This window comes from Chaetodon auriga, chromosome 12 (genome assembly GCF_051107435.1).
Source record: "Chaetodon auriga isolate fChaAug3 chromosome 12, fChaAug3.hap1, whole genome shotgun sequence".
NCBI lineage: Eukaryota > Metazoa > Chordata > Actinopteri > Chaetodontiformes > Chaetodontidae > Chaetodon > Chaetodon auriga.
In genome coordinates, this window is record NC_135085.1 from 20044701 (window position 1) to 20064144 (window position 19444).

A 19444-nucleotide genomic window follows, 5' to 3' on the forward strand; every position below is an offset into this window, starting at 1 on the left:
ATGTAATGCATATTATGTGGCAGCCCCTATCCATCTGTGTCGAACTAACATTAAATGTTATATGAGTACAATGTGATAAGCTCTCACAGGGTCAGAATAAAACATGCACTCGGTATTGTATAGCTAAAGGCCCATCCCGTGAGAGGTTAAGTAGCATCTTTGATTCCAACCTGCCCACACTAACAGGCATGAATAAATGCATTCCTGTGCTTACCTTAAACAAGTCCAGTCACTGCGTCATAACTGGCCCTCAGAGACAGAAGCAGATGCCTGCTCACTCTCTGCAAGCATGCAAAGTAGAAAAGGGTCTTGAGGAAGAAGAGGCAGGGGGAGGGAGGGAGAGAGATTTAATGTAGGGAGAGCAGGAGGAAGAAGAGAGGCATGAAGAGGTGGGATCGGCAAAAGGGCTGAGGAAAAGAAGAGAGGAGAGCAGGAATGAAAGACGTTGACGTGAGGACGAGTGAGAGAGATGGGAGAGAGTAAAGAAAAGGGAAGAGGTATCGATTGAGGGGAATGAAAAAACAAAGATCCCCTTCAGGAGAGGGTCATTTGTAGGTTTTTCTGGTGGAGTTAAATAGCCTAAAACTAAAGACTTTGATGAGAAGATTGATGCATTTATATAGAGCTGTTTATGCTATCTTAGCTTAGCATAAAGACTGGAAACAGGGGGAAACAGCTAGCCTGGTTCTGCACCTCAAAAACCAAACCACCAAAATCCCACTAGTTAGCACAAAATATCTCATTTGTAATGTAAAAAACAAAAATCTTCTATCATGACGTATGTAATCTTATATCAAAGTAACGATATATATCATGGTATAGTAATGTTTATGTAAATTAAATTGAGAAATGGTTTAAAACAACCATACTGTACCATACTTCATCACATTTGATTATTTTCTTTTCTTTTTTCTGAGCTACAATCAATGTGATGTCATCAATACATCCACTCGCTCTGTAGCAGGGTAGCAGTGCGTACACTGTGAATGACAGCGTGTAAATACAGCTTAAGGGATAGCTCCTGCAGTGGAGATGGTATTGCCAAATCTCTACTGGTGGACACATTTCTACTGTCGCACTGTATGTACCGTCACACTGCCCAACCCTTGCTCCAAACAAGCAACAAGAAGGTTGCTGCTCCTGGCCAGAAAATGGTCAAGAGTGACATCAGTCAATCTTGGCAAGGAAACAAATGTGTATTTGCAAAAATGTTGAACTATTCCTTTAAAAATGCAGCTGTACAGATTACATTTACAACCTCCAGATGTGATCTGTCTGATGAAATCATACTCTGCGTTTGCACTCTGAATTGATGTGTTTTTGCTTACCCAGATAAGATATCCAGATGCAGATGGCATGCTAATACCAAGTGGAAATGGGTTAAAAGAGAGACACAGGTACAAAGGGACGATATGGGGTAAGAGTGATGGAGGTAGAACAAAAGACAAAAGAGGGAGCGACAGAGACAGTGAGTGAAGGAAATAGAAAGGAGCCTCGGCAGCTCACCAGGCTTGGCGGAGAGGTCCCAGTTAGGGCCCAATGCCCCAGGCAAGCACCAGGAGCCTGCTACTCCAAACGTCATACTCCGCACGCTGCTCAGCTCTGAGATGGCTTCACAATTTTCCTGACAGGACATGACATTTCACTTGGGCTGGCAGCGGAGAAAACTGTGTGACAGCCGCCTGCTGACATGCTCCTGGGGGATACCCCTGGTCCAACTGAGGGACTGCGCCTGTTTCCACATAAATTGGGAAAAGTTTGCAAATATGATCTGATGTAAAAGAGCAGAAAGCAGCTGGAGGTAAACTGTCGTAACTTAAAGAGAGATGTACGTGAAAACAACCACAGCCGCTGCAACAGCAGCCGAGGCAAACAGATGAACGCTGGAACAAAGTCAAAGTTAGCCCTTTGTGTCTGTTCGGATGTGAAATTCTGCTACATCCTTGTCCCTCTGCCTCTTTTGGAAGCGTCGGTCTCCCAGCGCATCAGGCTTCAAAGCAGCTCTGCAAGAGGCATGTTTGTGCATCGCTGCCATTCAACGCGCTTCCTTCTGTGAGAAAGCCTTGACAGACCTGCCGTTGCCTCAGTGCATTCTGGGATAGATTATTATTGCCTTAAGTCGTCCACCCCCATAGACAGACTTAGTGTGGGCACCGCGTTCTGTCTGGTAAACAGCCTCCGTGGAAAGACAGATGTCATGCCAAAACAAAAAAAAAAGAAAAAAAAAAACACACACAAAATGGTTTGGATCTCAAAACAGACACCTCATAGCAAAGAAAACAGAATGCAAGTCTGAGTAAACAATCACAAGATGAAGAACTGCTGAAAAACCATCAGAACTCTGGAGTAATTTGTTTGGAAAAGCCCCAGCCAGCATCTTTAATTAAGTCTGACTGAGTGCTTTTCGCCTGTGAATGTTAGGACTGGGAAATAATTAAAAATATCTTTTATTGTCTGTCAGGCGGATCATTTTGTATTTTTGTTATCACTGTTATATACAATTCTATTATCTTAAATTAATGAATGTAAGTGAATATTATTCATAATGAGAATTTATCAGAGGAATATTGAAAACATTAAAGCATATTATAGGCATATATAGGTTGATCTAACCTCTATCAACTTCAAGTATCAAATGCTAATGCTAGTTTATGCTTGTATGAACAGCACATGTACAGTATATTTATACATGTACACATACCGTATGTGCCTGTTTATGCAGTGTATACTGCATCCGGCAGGTGTATGTGTAGTTGTTTGTGTGCACACTGACCAGACAAACAGTTGACACATATTGGCCTGCATTTACTTATCTCTGTGGGGGAGAGGAGGAAGGCACGGCACCATATTGTTGTGATGACAGGAGGTGGTTTTCTCAGTGTGAGGGTCTGCTGGCTCATATGGGATTTCATGTGGGAGCAGAGGTTGTTGGCTCTGCAGCGTCGATTCCCAGCCGTTGCCTTGTCAGGGCGCCGTGCTGTGCCCAGACGTATACTTACACCCATGCTGCTGCTTTGGCTCACCTGGTCTGGAGCGCATAAGGTTGTTTTTGCTGATTATTATGCAGTATGACCTGGGGAAGGTTGTAGAAGCTATACGACACGGCAAACGTATGTAGACAGCTGAACACCTGATCTTTACACCCATGTGATTCTTGCACATCCCTTTCAAAAAACATGGGCAACAACACAGTACGCTGCTGCAATGGCCTCAACTCATCTGGGAAAGCTGTCCACAAGATTTTGAAGCCTGGCTGCGGGGATTTGCTCCCATTCAGCCACAAGAGCATCAGTGAGGATCGAAAACAGTGGTGCGTTAACACAACACAAGGGGATGTTGCTTCAGGTTCTATAATGGGATAATTTAAGTTTTCAGGAATTCCAGTTTGAGTAACATATCAATGAGTCTGAAGGACTTTCAGAAGCAAAAACACAGTTCGCATTACAAAGTAGAGGCTTTCACGGGTCCAAAAACTCATGCCCAAACCCAAAAAGACCTTGAGATGTACTACCCCGAACCGACCTGGACCTGTCTATTATTTGAAAGTTGGGACCTGGACCCACATGGAAATGAGATGTTGGATCCAAACTTGGCCATGGAGACAGAAACCAGATTCACACGGATTTTACATCTGAACAAGAACAAGTTAACGTTAATTTACCCGTCAAGGCGAAAGTTTGTGTCTGACCAAATGCTATGTTAGTAGCCTTCTCCCCCGGGCCTGGCCGTGATGCATCCTCCTTGCCAAGGGAGTTGGTAAAAGACTTCCAGATTTTCGGTTGTCCTCTCTTACTGATTGAAACAGCATGGCTGATCGACTCGTTATTTCAGCTTAAAAGTCCACTTGCTGTCATGGTGATGGATGACAAACGCGACTTGTTTAGAATCAGTTTTGCAGTTTTGTTGCATCTTGCATAATGAAGATAACTGTGGCTGTTTGCCCTTTTCAACTATAATGAGCGCTTGTTTGTTGCCACAGCTGCTTTTGTTAGCATTGCTGATTTGCTCTCTGAGACGAGTCTGTTGTGGTTTTTTCACCTTATTTTCCGGCTGCGCCTTCTCATCCTATTGTTACAATGTTGCGAGTTAAAATATACCCGCGCACCCACACGGATGCACACACACAGCACTTCCTTCATGATCAGTGCTGTCCGATCACGACAGGGTTTTCTCTGATCCACTTTGGGCATTACACATAATGTTAAACAGACCCAGGACTTGTGGTGAAAGAAGGGACCCAACTTGACCTGAATGTCCGTATAAAACCATCCGAACCAGTACGGGTCACAGGTTGGGCTTTGGGTCTTCAAGTTTGGGTGGACCCATGAAGACCATTATTACAAAGCAGTCTACCAATAATGTGTGCTTGCATGTACAATATTTGATTGGCCACTGCAGCCCTGCGCTGGATGACACTGCATCCAGAGGTGCTTAAGTTTTTGTGCACCAAACTCAGGAAAACCGTGTCTTCTTCTATGGCCCTGGCTTTGTGCAGGGGGACATAGTCATGTTGGGACAGGAAAGGACCCTTTTCAAACGTGGATGTACGTGTCCATGTGATTTTGGACATGTGACTGTTTGTTAATTACTCAGTGCCCACCTTCTTTTGGTTGATATTAGATAAAAATCACGTGCCAGGTGAAGTGACAAATTGTCTGATGCTGTCACTGTTTTGCCCTCCGCTTTCACTCTTATTTCCCACCCGTCCTTGCTTTTTGCTTGTTCTTTGACTTTGCCAACTTTTCCATTCTCTCTCTCTCTCTCCTTTACCATCTTTCACACTCTCTTTCTGTCAAACTTGTGTTTACTTTGCTTATGTTCTCTCTTTGCTCCCACTACGGCCTGAACCTCCCCATCACTCGCCCCGTTTCTCTGTAGTTCCTCCTGGCGGCTGCAGCTTTGTTCCTCCCTCTTCCTCGCCTTTCTGGTCAGGTACAGGTACAACTTTTCTACCCTCTTTGTCTCTCTCTTGCTGTATGCGCACATTTCCAGGTTTCCAAAGACGAACTGTCTTGTTTTTCCTGTCTCTGTCAAATAATATAGTCTAATAATGCCTCCTTTTACGTCATACTGCACAAACCGTATGAGTTGCAATGTGGGAAAAAACATTCATGTCAGCCATCTGTGATTTAATATCGGAAATATTGTGAATTTCTGACAGCTGTGATATCTCCCACTTGGCAAAAATAACTGCAGAATTATCAGCAAATGAGTGGCCAAGAGCTGCCAAGCCACCATTACTGGCATTTACATTGTGCTAAAATTCAACAATGACATTATCAAATCAGCTAATTAAAAGGGGACATACTGTTTTGTTTGTATGGCTTCTCTTTTTAAGGAACCACAGCAAATATTTAACATGATAAAAATGTTAATTGAGGTTTAATATACATTTTTAGGTGTTACTACAAGGCTAGGAATAGCAGTAACCATCTCGGAAAAATAAGTACATACTCCCAAGTTAGAATAGCGGGAGGTTTTCCCATTCTTCCCATTCCGCCGATGTGGCATGAATACAGCATAATAGTAGCTGAATAATATAATAGCCTGCCTTTGTGTGCGCTTCCTATGTGCATGAGCATACATATGCATGCATGCATGTGTGGGCTGGAGCGTCTGTGTTGGCATGATGTGCCTGTGTGTGCATTTGGGAGTAGATGTACTCCTTTCATCCAGCATATCTTCCCAGTCGTGTCACCTGTATTTGACAGATAACGTAAACAAACCTATGCACACCCGTGTTCATGTGTGATATGAGCCCTGACCTGCATGTGTAGGAATAACCTTGTATAACCTGAAGTGTTGATGCAATGCATGAGCTGTGCTGAAGATTAACTTTTACTAATATCAACAAATGACTTGTGTGCTTGGAACTGTCAAGCTGGGCAGCTGTATATACAGTATTTCTCCTCTCTCACTTGTGAACATGATTTATTCTCTCATCCCTGTCTCTGTGGTTTTGCTTTTACACCTCGTATGACTCAGGCTCAAGAGACAAGGCTCTTTGCTACCTTATCATCCTCACAGTACAGCCATAGTCATTTTAGTGAGGATACCAGTGATTGAAGTGTTTCCTACCATTGTAAACCTTATAGAAACTACTCAAATAAATTATTGCTCAAATAAATAGAATAACATATTAAATTAAAATAAATTAAAGGTAGAAAAAACACAGTTTAGTTTAACTGAGTTTGCCCTCTCATTGCCCTTGTAGTCCCAAAATGCTTAATAGTATTAAAGTCAGTTACTGTAGTTTGACAACATCCTGACTGAAGGTCCTGAATTGTTTGGAGTGGACCTTGAGTTAATGTTTTTCTTGTCAGTTTGAGGTAAAAAGTCAGTCACCAAGCATCCTTGCATTTACAAGTGCTCCCAAGGTGACAAATGTAAGAGTTAAGAGGATAACTTTTAGAAAGTATTTCCAAATGCAGAGGAAAAAGTAACTTCAAGAGGCCGATGCAGGTGATATATTTTCCAAACGCTGAATGACTGGGTGCTACAGATTAGACTGTGCAGAAGGAGAATGTTTTTTTTTTTTTTTTTTTTTCATTTCAAAGTTAGTGAGTATTTAACTTTTAAAAATAGTTAGGTTGCACTACCCTGAGGGAACATCTGTTGATCATTTAGATTTTGGTTAAATTGAATATGTGACAGTTCTTTGTGGAGTTCTTGAATACAACAAGATCTCTTTGTCTCAGTGTTTTCTCCCAGGGTGGTGGGCATAGCAGTGGCTCGCTATGACTTCTGCTCCAGAGACACACGAGAGCTCTCCCTGCTGCAGGGAGACATCATCAAGATCTACACCAAGATGTCCAACGGGTGGTGGAAAGGAGAGGTCGACGGCAGGGTAGGTCTGCTGTCACATCCTGTTGCCATGATGAATTTCTCTTCACATTTTATTTCATCTTTACACATCTATCGTGCGTATTCATATTATTACACATCCAATTGATTGGACAGGTCCCTCTTGAGTATCATACATTATAATTGCTGTAAAGTGGCCTAAAATTCGGCTGTTAATAAAGTTGAGTACTTAATGTCTACCCTGTCAGTCATCTTGGCGGTTTAATCGTCCAAGCAGAGTTCCAGTTGATGTATTGACCTAAATAATCTACAAATATTTTGGTGTTGAAACTAATTAAAACACAGTCAATATAACATGTATACTTGATATTTGAGTGCCTAGGTGGTGGGGTAACAGAATCATGCAACATAATTGAGAGCAGTTGGTGGTGGGAAGCCAGTGAGGGATCATATTTGGTTGGCAGTGGTACCTGCATGGAGGGTTGATCTTTGCAGGGAGGGAACGGGTAGTGTGAAACTCCCTGTGTGCATCATTATTCAACCTCAGTGAAGATCCTCAAGGCTTGCATCATGTGTAGGCCAGGCCACGAGTAAGAGATGAGGTAACAGTGACTGCAGTGTGAGGACGAGTCACCATTCAAAATTGGGAGAAAGAGGGGAAACATGCAAAAGGTGCACAAAAAATATGTTTCCTGTTTAATATGTGTGCAGTTGAGTGCTGTTGCCTGAATTATACCCTATTTTCTGCTTCTCAGGTGGGCTGGTTTCCGTCTACCTACGTGGAAGAGGAGGACTGACTGCTCTGTACGAATGACGTCTTTTCAGCGTCCATTCAAAGCTTACCACCTCCAGTGAGCGCCACGCTGCTCAGCCACTCTCTGTGCCCTGCAAGTCAGATCTCTTTGATAAAACCCAGAGACTCGGACTGAAGAGGAAGCGGCAGTGCCGTCAAAAACCTTCTCCTGCCCTCTGACAGACTCACAAACAGAGCAGATGTCAAATCACAGATTCCAGCAGCGTCATGCCATATCTGGCCTCTCTGCGGCCCTGTCTGCCCCCACGGCCCGCTGGGAAGTGCATGTGCTGTGCCCAGATATCCCTCCCCCCTCCTTTCCTGCTCACCTTGTCTTATTATTGATGACTCCATTGGCTTGTGTGAGACTTGCCGTCACTGTCATCATGTTTCAATACCAGGAAGGCTCAACCACCGAACTGGAACACAGGTCCTGTTGATGGTGCACCGCCCAGGTACTCCACCACATTGACATGCAGGAGCTGAGGAACTGCGACTGTCGTTGGAACACTATAGCCCTCTTGGTTGTTGGGACTTTTGTGTTTAACTTCCTGTCTAAGACCAATTTTATTTTTCTAATTTTCAGTGACTGATATGAACAGTGTGATATTTAAATGCAATCCCTGATTTGTAGTTTGACGCCGTTTGAAAAAGGGTGGAAAGATTTCAGCACCGCAGCGCGAAGGACTGATCCGTCATCCACATGTCATGTGTTTGCAGTCTATTATGACTATTAGTCTTGCGGAGCGAGAAGCATTTCGGCCATATGATGGCAGGGGACCACACCTGTAGAAAAAGCAGTTGATCCTGTGGTTGTGGAAAGGGTTGAACTGCACAGCTGGAACAGCGACGTCTCTAAGCTTTCCTCTTCTGATATCATTTCTTCTAAATCTTTGTTTATTTGAATCACCACCTAGTGCACCCAAAGTACCATCTTGTTGCGGCACTGGATGGGTGCACTGTTCCCGCCTAAATGTAAAGCAGTACTTCAACATTATAGGAAATACACTTAGCAGCCAGCAGCTGGTTAGCTTAGCTTATCATAGAGACTGGAAACAGTGGGAAACAGCCTGGCCTCCCTTAAAGCTCACTAATTCACATGTTATATGTTGTTTAATTCATGAAAAAATTAATTCTTCAAACAACAATCTGTGGTTTTATGGGGAATTGTTGAGCTTTAGAGGAATCCACTGACCAGGGTGGTGAATTCTGTCATTCTCAGACTTAGCCAGGCTAGCTGTCTGCCCCATTTTCCAGTCTGTGTGCTAAGCTAACCGCCTGCTGGCTGTAGTTTCATATTTAGTGGACAAACTTGAAAGTGCTGTCAATCTTCTGACTGACTCTTGTCAAGGAAGCGAGTAATTGTATTTCCCAAAATGTTGATTTGAGCCAAACCTGACTGGTGTCACGGCTGGACCCATGAGAGTGAATATGGTGAATCATTTAAAGGAAGAAGGAACACACACTGGGATAATGTTTCACAATGTTAACGGCACTGAAGGGAAAAAAAAAAAAATGATATCCAGATCTCATGTTCGGCTTCAGACATGTCAAGTCATCAAAGAGAAAAAATATGCACAAAAGGAATTACAAAGTCAAATAAGTCTGAAAAGTGCATGTGTTGTAGGTCTGTACTTCACTGTGAGCTCCTTCATCTTTTGATCATTCACTGTGGAAACCGGAGAGCCATTTTACATTCCACAGATTTTGTGTTTACCTCAACTCTTTTTGGTTTCAGAATGAATGATTCAAGGGTGATGTAACAGCTGTTCACTGTAGAGCAAGGTAGCACAAGGGCGTTAAGTGATGCTGTTTTCCTTCAAACGTTAACATCCCGCTAACCATGTGTGTGACATCAATATTTAATAAAAGAATACTCTTTGAATTGTATTTCTGAAATTTGATAGGCTATTTTCCCCCTCTTCAGACAAATGTTACATTGCAGGAACAAAGCCTTTGCAGTTGCATCACAAATCACAGTCGTGTCTGACGCGGTGGTGGAGGTGCAGTGGAGTTCCTGTGCTCAAATAATGGCTAAACAAACAGAACAGAAAAGAGACGCCTGGAAACTGTTGCCGTATAGAACACCTAAGTTCAGTCAGAGTCCATGTTTTCTTTGTGTGTCACTGACAGTCTCACCAGATTTGCAACACGCAAGCTGCTATTTGCAACATGGGATCATTCCTGTCGTTAGTTTTGAACACATTTCATTAAATAAAACCAACACCATACCTGCGACCAATGGATGAGCACGAGAGAGCCCTTCAGGACTCCCAGATGAATCTCCCATTTACAGGCGAAGGTCAATTGTGAAATGTGACATTTCTACCATTTGTATGGCTCGCTTTTGTGAAACAAGTCATTTGTCTTCAGGCCTTTCTCGCAGATCCTGTGCTTGAAATCACCAAATAATAGCTATAGCTTGCGAAGAGCAGCTAATCTAAAGTTAAAGAATGTAGTGAAGATGTTGAAGTCTCACCACGTGTCAGATATCTAGAAGTTATTTTCTCTGAGAAAGGTAAGACAGTGTTTTGGCTAATAACTCTCGTATCTCATGCGGAAATAAAGAATTTGAACTTGTCCAGTACTGCATGGAAGGAATCTGCAGAGGGGTTAAGAAGAAAATCAGCTCTTTTTCAGGATTTTCAAAATCAGCTTCTAATAAACAAGAAGTAACACAAAATACAGCCCAATAACACGACTTTACACATTGCGTGCAGTGCATATGCCAGAGTCAAATTTTCATGCAGGTGGAACATCAGTCCCTGCCTTTTACTTCTGTGGAGAGCAGATGTCTTCAAATACCATACAAAATATCAGGTGACATAGTACAAAGAGTGAGAAAGTCTTCTTCACACAACTTTAATCTAGGAGACTAGGATGTTCGACAGGTACCTAATTTGCATCACGTTTGTCATGTAAATTAATGCACTTACTTTCATGTTAACCATGTCTTTTATTTTTGTTACCATGATGGTGAAGATCACCTGACTGTGGATCTGCTCTCCACAGAAGTCAATAAGAAGGATTGGTGTTCTCACCTGTATGCCTTTGGACTTTGCATTTGCACTGCATGCAATTTGAAAGTGTAAAGTTATGTAATGCCATTTGTATGCAGACTGAAGAGACTGTGTTGCATAATGAATTCAAATTGACTTGAACACAACTCATATAGCTTAATCCTAAATGGTAGAATTGACCTTGGTCTGCATCTTGGTCAGCCAACAGACTTATGATTTCACCATCCATGTTACAGGATCCAGAATGCTCCACACTAAACCTGTGCTGACCTGACAACGTGGCATTCAGTCGGTCTGACCGACAATGAAGACATCAGATGTTTGGTTGTTGCTACCAAGCCAAAAACATTGTTTTTTTTTGGAAGTCAAGAACTGGAGCTATGCGTTGTCTGCAAGGAGTAATTTGTATATTTGCTGGTCAGTTTTCTCTCCAATCTCCAATCTCTCCAAACTGCCACAGCTAAGCAGCTATCTAGCCTACCCAACAACATGAGCAAGAGCACCAACTCATCTTGCATATGTATCTGTGGTCACGGACAAAAAGAGATATCACAAAAGTAAACTAACATTTGTTGTTTTATACATGCATGGCTCGTTTGTGTCATGCCAATAACAGACAACTGCAGCTGTATCCAAATAAGTTCTTCATCAACGTACATGAATCCCAAATGGCATACAGGTAAATATGCTAAGTGCTACATTTGCTGCTAGTAGCAACATTAATGTCCTTTAGACAAGAGATTCAGCAGACATACAGTTAATTCAGCGTGATTAAGCTCTTTTTTGCTCTTTTTTCTCATCATTGTCAGAAATTGTCTATAACAATAACAATCCTACTTGTTTTTGTCATATTTTCCTTCTGATGCTCTGAACATGTTTTCATTATTACTGTGCTGTCTGACATCTGTTTGTCAGTTCATGTGCTCTTTCTACTGTTCTTTTTTTAAAATACAAGATTCAACAGAAACACACTGCCAAATATGAGATTGCATTTATACACTAGAGTCTCACAATATCAGTATTCTTGTAATGCAAACACTCCCTCAGGCTTACTTTCCCCCGACTGCTCTGCAGCCTCTCTAATGACCAAACTCAGCTGAGGGAGGGCTCTGCTGTGCTAACAGTAACCCTCCCGTCACAAAGAGGCAGAAAGAATGGCTCCCCTAATACTCCTCCTCTCCTTAATCTGCCTGTTCCTGTCTTAGCCAACGAGAAGAAAGGCGACGACAGAGAAGTTGGACAGCAGCCAGAGAGAGAGAGAAATGGGTGTTCAAGGTTGCATGGATGGATGGTGTGTGTGGATATGTGTGTGCATCTGAGAGAGAGAGAGACAGCAAAGGCAGACACTGAGAGAGTGAAGGAAGCCATGCATCATCTTCATCTGTCTGAATGATCTCCTTAACCCCCGGTTTTTGCCAGTCAGCCCCTCTGGATCTCTATATGGGGTTAAACAGGGATTTAGCAAAAGCTGAAGCTGCCCTCAAATACGGTGAGCTCTCAGTTCCTCTCAAAAGGGTTCGACTGTGAAAGACTTTATCTGTAAGATTTATATTCAACTGCTGACTTGTGACCCTCAACCCCCCTTACAAAAATCATAAAACTACACAATGAGTTTTTCTGTATTTAGACAAGACATATAATGCTTCCTTGGAGGAGAGAGAGGAATATAGAAAAAAGACATCCAGTCCTGTTACAAAACACACACAAGCTGTTGAAGCTGACAGTTACTGTTCAATGGCCAGAATGACATGATGCAGCAAAATCAGAATTGGACTTGATCAAAGAGGACTCAAGCAAATACTTAACCAATATAACCAACATAAGCAGAAGTGGCAGGATGTTGTTACACCACTGCAAAAAGTCTGGATGGGGTGAATGGATTGATGTACAAAAACGTTCACTTTAACAGTGGATGTTCACATCCAGCTCAACGCTGGTTTCTTTTAATCATGAAGACAGTCTTTTCTAGCTTTAACCATGACCTCAGGAGAGATCGTGAGTTGTTATGGGCTAAGGGCTTTCACGAGCGCAGCCAGTAGCTCAAATTTATCATTCCTCCAGCGAAATATATCTGTATCTTTTTTTGGATGGATTAGCACAAAAAAAAATTTTCATGGTGAAATACCTGGAAAATAATTCTACTCCAATGAGCTTCTACTGCACTTTGCCTTTAGTTTGTGTAGTTAGCAAAAATTAGCACGCTAACACAATGAACTCACCCACAGATGCCACAGATTTTGTTCCGTCCTCCGCATGACTCCACGCATGTCAGAAGCAGAGCGCTTTGCCTGTCTGATTTTGTTGACTTGGCAATTTTTATCTATTTTTAAACGCGTTTATTGTCGATGTACGATTAGGGGTCTGCACCAGGTGTTTTATTTTGAAAATTGACTGGATTCTCTACACTGTTCCTGTGTCTGACTGACTTCCTGCTCGGCTCCATCAGCTCTGTGCGTCTCGATGTGGCTTCTGTCAAAAATACACTATGTGCGTATTTTCCACGTAGCTGAGCGGAGAGCTGCTTCTGACGGAATCACAAGCGTTGTCTGGACTGGCTGCAATGAGCTCCGATGGTCGCTTCGCGTTCTGGTTGCGGTGCAGCCGTGCTCGGTGGAATTTGCAGGTATGATGGTGAACATCACTACCTACTAAATATCACCATGGCAGCATGCTGATTTAAGCATTTCAATCAAAGCACTGCTGTGCCGAAGTACAACCTCCCAGAACTCCCCGCGTGGTGGACGACGCGTATTCGCTTCAATTATTAATAGAAATACAATTAAATAAGAATGTCCAGGATTTGAGATGAGTGTATCCAGAGAAAAAAGGAATGAGGAAAAGAAGGTAAGGACATGACCACCCTCTTCGCCAGCATAGTGTTGCTAAGTCTCTGTGAGGACTCTATCAGCGCTACCCAGCAATTAAGATCTCACAGATCAAAGCAGTCTAAATGAGCTAATCCTCAGAGAACTGCTCCTCTCCCCTCCTCTGTCTACCCCTCTCTTTCCCTCTCCATCTCTCCCTCACCCTAGTTACTTCCTCTTGACTCATGGCTCCATGTGCTGACTGCGCTTTGATGCTTGACAGCGGTGGGTCTCTTAAATGTAAAATGGTGAATAAATGTGCATTAATGGGTAACACTTTCATATCCTTAACGCCAATTTGCACAGGCTGGGGAGCATGTTTTCAAAGGTCTTAAGACATAATTGGTGATTATGAATCTGTAGCTACTCTATCTGATGCCCACACGCAGCGCAGCTGAGTGCACAAGCCGAACACAAACTAAGACCATATCAGCGGAGAGACATTTTCTGCGTTTGATAACAAGCAATATTAATACATCTAGGCCCACATTAAAACTTATGGCGCAACAAGCCCCTTCTGAGTGTGGCGAGCTGGAACCAGCACTGGCGTGAAACCGAGTGACAGCTTTGAGGTCAATAGTTGTTCAAAGGAGCGTGACGCCGCTGGCTGCTTAGCAGGTCGGTCATTATCATAGAAAAAGCAGAGCATCTGCCTGTGACTCCTGCGGACAGGTTTAACGAGGTGGCGCTGCTCGTCATGGGGGCCGCTTTGGCAGGGCCTGTCTGTGTCTCACCCCTCCTGCTCCTTCTCTCTCCCCCCTCTGTCTCCCTCTTTTCCTCCAATCTCTTCCTCCGGCTCTGCCAAACAGGGGTGTTCGTGTGTACTGCTGCCTCTTTCCATCAGGGAACTATTGTTTCATGGCGGGCTTTTGTGATGAAGGCTTCTGTCTTCCCTCCTTTATTTCTCCCCTCTTTAACTTGAATCTCTTTGTTTTTGTGTGCCCGTTGTTTGCCTCTAAACTACCTCTCCTTGTGTCCCTGTCAGTCTGTCTCTCTGACTATCTTTCTGTGTGTCTGTTTCTTCTCTAACTGCTTCTTGGGATTTTCTGCCACCGCCACCACCTGTGCCTTTCTTTTCTCCAGTACATGAGACAATAGTCCTTGGCGTCCCCAGTGCCATCGTCAACACTGGTTTGTAACACATGGAACAAATACTTTTTGTTAAAATAACAAACTTGTTGAAATAATGTCACTTTTGGCAAAATTGCATATAAAAACATATATTATCACTTAACCTGAGTGGTATCTAAGTCATGCAAATAGTTGTGTTTTTATTCTGAGATCCATTTCTGGTGCCATCCTAGTACAGCAGAGGTGACTTTTTTTGCAGAAGAAATAGTCCCTTTGAAAACTGACAGTGAGCTCTGTGAATTATCCAGGCGAAGGAGGACATTGCCTCTAGAAAGTCTGTAAGCAAATGGCAACACACTATTAAAACACCTGTATCCATTGCCCTCTACAAATTTGACCACTTTGGAGTCAACACATCAGGATACATTACTGTTCTACTTTGCTGCATGTCGGTTCTTCAGAAAAACAGCGATTGTATCACATTTCCTCCACCAATCAGCAGATTTTATCACCTCAGCAGCTTCATCTGTCCTCATGATGCGTTCAGTGTGGTGCAGACGTGGAACTGACATGGTCCAAATGATGCTACATTCTGCCGTGCTGAGAAATGAATGTTTCTTGCACTTCTTTTGAACACAGATATTTAAATTAATTTCACCTCCACTGTAAGGTGGATGCAGCCTCATACATGCCCATGTTTTTGGTATTTGAGTGAACCCACTGTTTTTTTGGAGGGGTAAGGGGCAAAAGGGCAAAATACTGCACCTCTGATGCAAAGTGTAATCAATCATTGACACTCTGCTTTTGCAAAATATGTATGTGCTTTCCACAGCCATGCTTACAGCTTAACAACCTTTGTATTCACATGCCTCTGTCAATGTTTTATTGAATCAAAACTTAAAGTACTAATTACTCATTGAACCTAAACTCAAACTCAAACTCTACAGTATCCTTTCTTATGATCAGGGTGACATCAGACAAAACCCAACTCGTCCAGTGCCTTCTTTAAGAATGGTAGGGCAAAATACTGAATTGCTGTAGGTATGATTTTTAGGACTCAGTGTGTAGTGAAATTGATATCAGTCATCGTGTGCAATGTGCTTTGGAACAGGCGATAATCTTCTCCACATTCTCCAGGTATGTTATTTTTGTTTTCCCAGTCAGAAGTGTTTATATGAAACCCAGGGACCAACACAAACCCCCACATCCCTCCCAGCACGTGAAAACTGAGGATAAACTGTTTTCTTCGAAGCTCTCTGGAACAGACTGTGAATGGTATCTTTTATTTATGGACGGATTGGCTGTGATACATAAATAATTTCTTCAACAGGGCGTCGGGGGCTTGCGGTGCCAATCCCAGCCGGGGCTGATTTGCAATTTAGGTGTGGCACTGAAGGCCAGAAGTGCTGGATTTGGCATTGAGAAAAAATAGACAAAAGCTGTGATCGTGCGTGACACTGAATAGGATTACCATCTGTAGCCGAAGAGCCGATTGCTGCCCTAGATTGTATTGAAATGAGGGGACATCAGATTGGTTTGCGGTCGTGACAAGAAAGCAGATTTCTTTTTATAGGTTTATGTTGGTGCCAGAATCTAAACAGTCCTACTTAAAGCTGCTTCTGCATTTCAAATGAATAATTTAATTCCATATTTCCTGCAACAACTGTAGTGCAGATTGACACCAATATCGACTCCACCATCTCAAGCAAAGTTTATAGTATAAGTCCTCAGCGATACAAGGATAGTTTTGAATGAAATAGGTGACCTGCGTAATATATGTGCAGTATCTTTCACATCTTTCTTGAACTAATGGGGGAAGAGCAGAAACATTTCTTCCTGTTTAGTCAGTTCCAAGAACTGAAAGAGCAGTAGGAAGAAAGGTATTTCCATTATGTTCCAGCTGAGGCAGCTTAACTTCCTCTCTGTTCTGTCTATTGATTCTAGTGTACTCTGGCTCTGAGCGCCAAGCTAGCGAACCACCCACCAGCTGTCCTTGCGATGTCAGGGATGTGAATAGGAGTTTGATAAAGCCACAGATGGCATGCTGCTCCCTCCCCACCATAAGTGCCATTCCTGATGTGTTGCCACATAAATGGAGTCGATACAGTTTCTACAGCTGGAGCTGAAAAATTGATTTGGATGGAGAGGGCGGAGGGTCCTTATAGATGTTGGTGAGTCAGTGTGCCGCATGCATGTACAATCTGTGTTGTATATAAAAACACATGAGGTGCACTTTTGCATGGGTGTGCGCTTCAAGCTGCCTCATGATTTTCAGCCTATTTTTACATGACCAAACAACACTTATCTACTGCACATCTAATAAAAGTTGAATCACTTTTCTCTGCACAAAAGCATTATCATTGCCTATTCAGTTTCTGTCTTTGTATTGTACATGGCTTAGAAAGTAAATCTTCAGTTGTAGAGTTTTTATTCATTTCTTAAACATTAAGTTAAATCAAATAAAAAAATAGTGTCAAGCGTGTGGTAGAATGTGATAGATGGGCTGATATGCAAAAGATGGATAGATTGTGAGAAAAATAGAACAGTGAGAAAAATCCTACCCTGGATACTGATTTCTCCACATGGAGCTCCTTTGAGCTTCTACACCCTTTTAATATAAGCTTGCTGTATCTCAGAAGGGGAGAACTCTGATGAAATGATTTGCTCATATGCAGGTTACTGAATGAAGCTGAAATCCTCTGTAATGCCCTGTCACACCAGCATTTAAAAGAATCAGATTTTGCAGTGAAATCACTTAATTTCCATGGAACTACGACGATCGGTCGATTCGCTTGTGGGGACGATGTGCATCTGCAATGCTTCATGTGGAGTGCGCTGAACTTGACTGACACACAAATGATTAATGAATTAATGAATATCAGGGCATCTTGATCAGTGGAGATGGACGTAACATCGCATCCACTTACCCAAGTATCTCCTCATGGTTTGGTTTGCCCTGTGGCTCAGGCTGAACCATACAACACTACTCCGGCCAATCAGCTACAGGTGGCGTTCATGCTCGGGGAGGGGAGATAGCAAGACGGGCGGTAAATCTTGCATGCTAACATTGTGTAATTGCATTATGAAGGAGACAAATTTCACCAACCTTTCTCCAGAGTGACTCACTCCACATTTAACCCTCCTCTGCTGGGTTGCAAACGAGATTAAAAATTCAATCCAACATCTCAAAACCCATCATTTCTGAACTATCTCACGTATGTACTGCACAGAAATTAGTTTTGATTTCACTCACATCGCAATACTAGGTGTAAGTTTTCTTCAAATGGTGGCTACCTCTTGCAACAAATCTCTCTGAACAAACAAACTGAGAAGCTAATAAATAAATAAATGAAGTGGCTTCCATTGTCAAGCAGCAGGCAGCTTTTCCTCTATGAAAATAGAAAATATACCGCCGCTCAAAGGAAGAGAAGGTCTGTGTGGAAACTGCAACGCTCCATATGGAGCCACACTGGTAGTTGCATTGCTTTTGTTACAGTGACGGTCGAGCTGGCAGCTGAAGCTTGCTCAGTGACGGGTCAAGGACGACTTACTGATACAGCACAGAAGTGGACCCGCAACCTCTAACTTATATTCTGAGCTGTAAATCGCTGTATATATTCTAAACATTCATGAAATTCATGAAGCAAAATACATGCTGTACTGTCTTTATAACGCTTGGTTTGAAAACAGCTGGGGGAAGAAATGAACCAGGCTTTGCATCCCCATTTTTAGCACAAGCATTAGCAGTATTCTAATGGTTTAGGAAAAAAAAAAAAAAAAAGAGTCCCGCTCCACAGCACCAATTTGTGTTTTGAATTTGACTGCTGTGCATTTCAAAGGGTATCACTGATGAACTGAATGTGGATACTGGATTGCTAATAAGCAGTGTTCCAGTCATGTTGCTGAGCCTCTTCTTTCCTAGATACTGAATACCCCTTGTCTTATGTTATATAACTTTCTGTTGGTGCCACCAGTGCTGACAGTGGCAGAACACAAGGACTGCTCGTGTCTAAAAATGTCCCCCTAATACCCCCTCCTGAGTCTTAGAAGTGAAAGGAGGAAGGACAAGGCGCTGCGGTGACACGGAACCGTGGGGAACATAACTAGCAAATAAAATCCTCAGGTCTTTTCTTTGTGCACTGGATTCTGACCCCCTGAAATAAAGCCTCATGATGCACTCCAAAACTGTACCAAAAATCATTACCATAAAATGCTCCACTGCTGCCATATGTAGCTTTAAATGTCAGCATTTCTGTTCAGCTATTTATGATAGTGTCAGGAAATATATTCATGCAGTTGTTCAATAACAACGTGCATTTTAGTTACCACAACTTTTTCTGTCTCTAAATCTGCTGTACAAGAAGAAAGTTGTTTTAAATATTCCCATGTCTGCACTGACTACAACAAGCAGGTCATGTAGAGGAATTATGGTGCTCATTTTCCTCTGAAGCTGAGAATGTCAATGTTGGCAGTGTGTTGCACTTGCTCTTGAGGCAGAGCAATGGTCTCCATCCAGTACTTCATCAACCTTTTGTGTCATAATCTGCATTTAAGTGCAAGAGACTTGGATTTAACCTTAAAAACTTTTTGGTGCTAATAGCTTAATACAGCACAAAGCCAAGAGCAAGTGTCATAAAACACCCATTTTATTGCACTAACATGTCATAAAGGTAATTGTCTTTCGTGCGCACACACACACACACACACACACACACACACACACACAGACACACACACACTGCCTCTTAAACACTGCTCTAAAGCTTCTTTTCCTCAAACTGTCACCACAAATGGTCTCAAGTGTGCCGCTTCACGTTCTGCAGAGCCAGTTCAAAGAGAGAAACCTTGAACAAAACTATTAAATCACACAGGGCGATACAACTTTAATGTTG

General features: G+C 42.6%; 1 protein-coding gene across 3 annotated transcripts in view; it reads left to right on the plus strand.

The window, feature by feature from the left end:
• LOC143329879 (guanine nucleotide exchange factor VAV3-like) overlaps positions 1 to 9445 on the plus strand; it is a 48851-nt gene extending 39406 nt beyond the window's left edge. For 2 of the 3 annotated variants that reach the window (XM_076746015.1, XM_076746016.1), the window contains exons 26-27: positions 6699 to 6847; positions 7560 to 9445. In XM_076746015.1, coding sequence (XP_076602130.1) covers positions 6699 to 6847; positions 7560 to 7601 — 191 coding nt within the window. In that variant the 3' untranslated portion in view covers positions 7602 to 9445. Of the gene's footprint in view, positions 1 to 4878; positions 4933 to 6698; positions 6848 to 7559 lie in introns of all 3 variants that reach the window. The other variant, XM_076746014.1, reaches the window with a different exon arrangement.
• The last annotated feature ends 9999 nt before the right edge of the window (positions 9446 to 19444 follow it).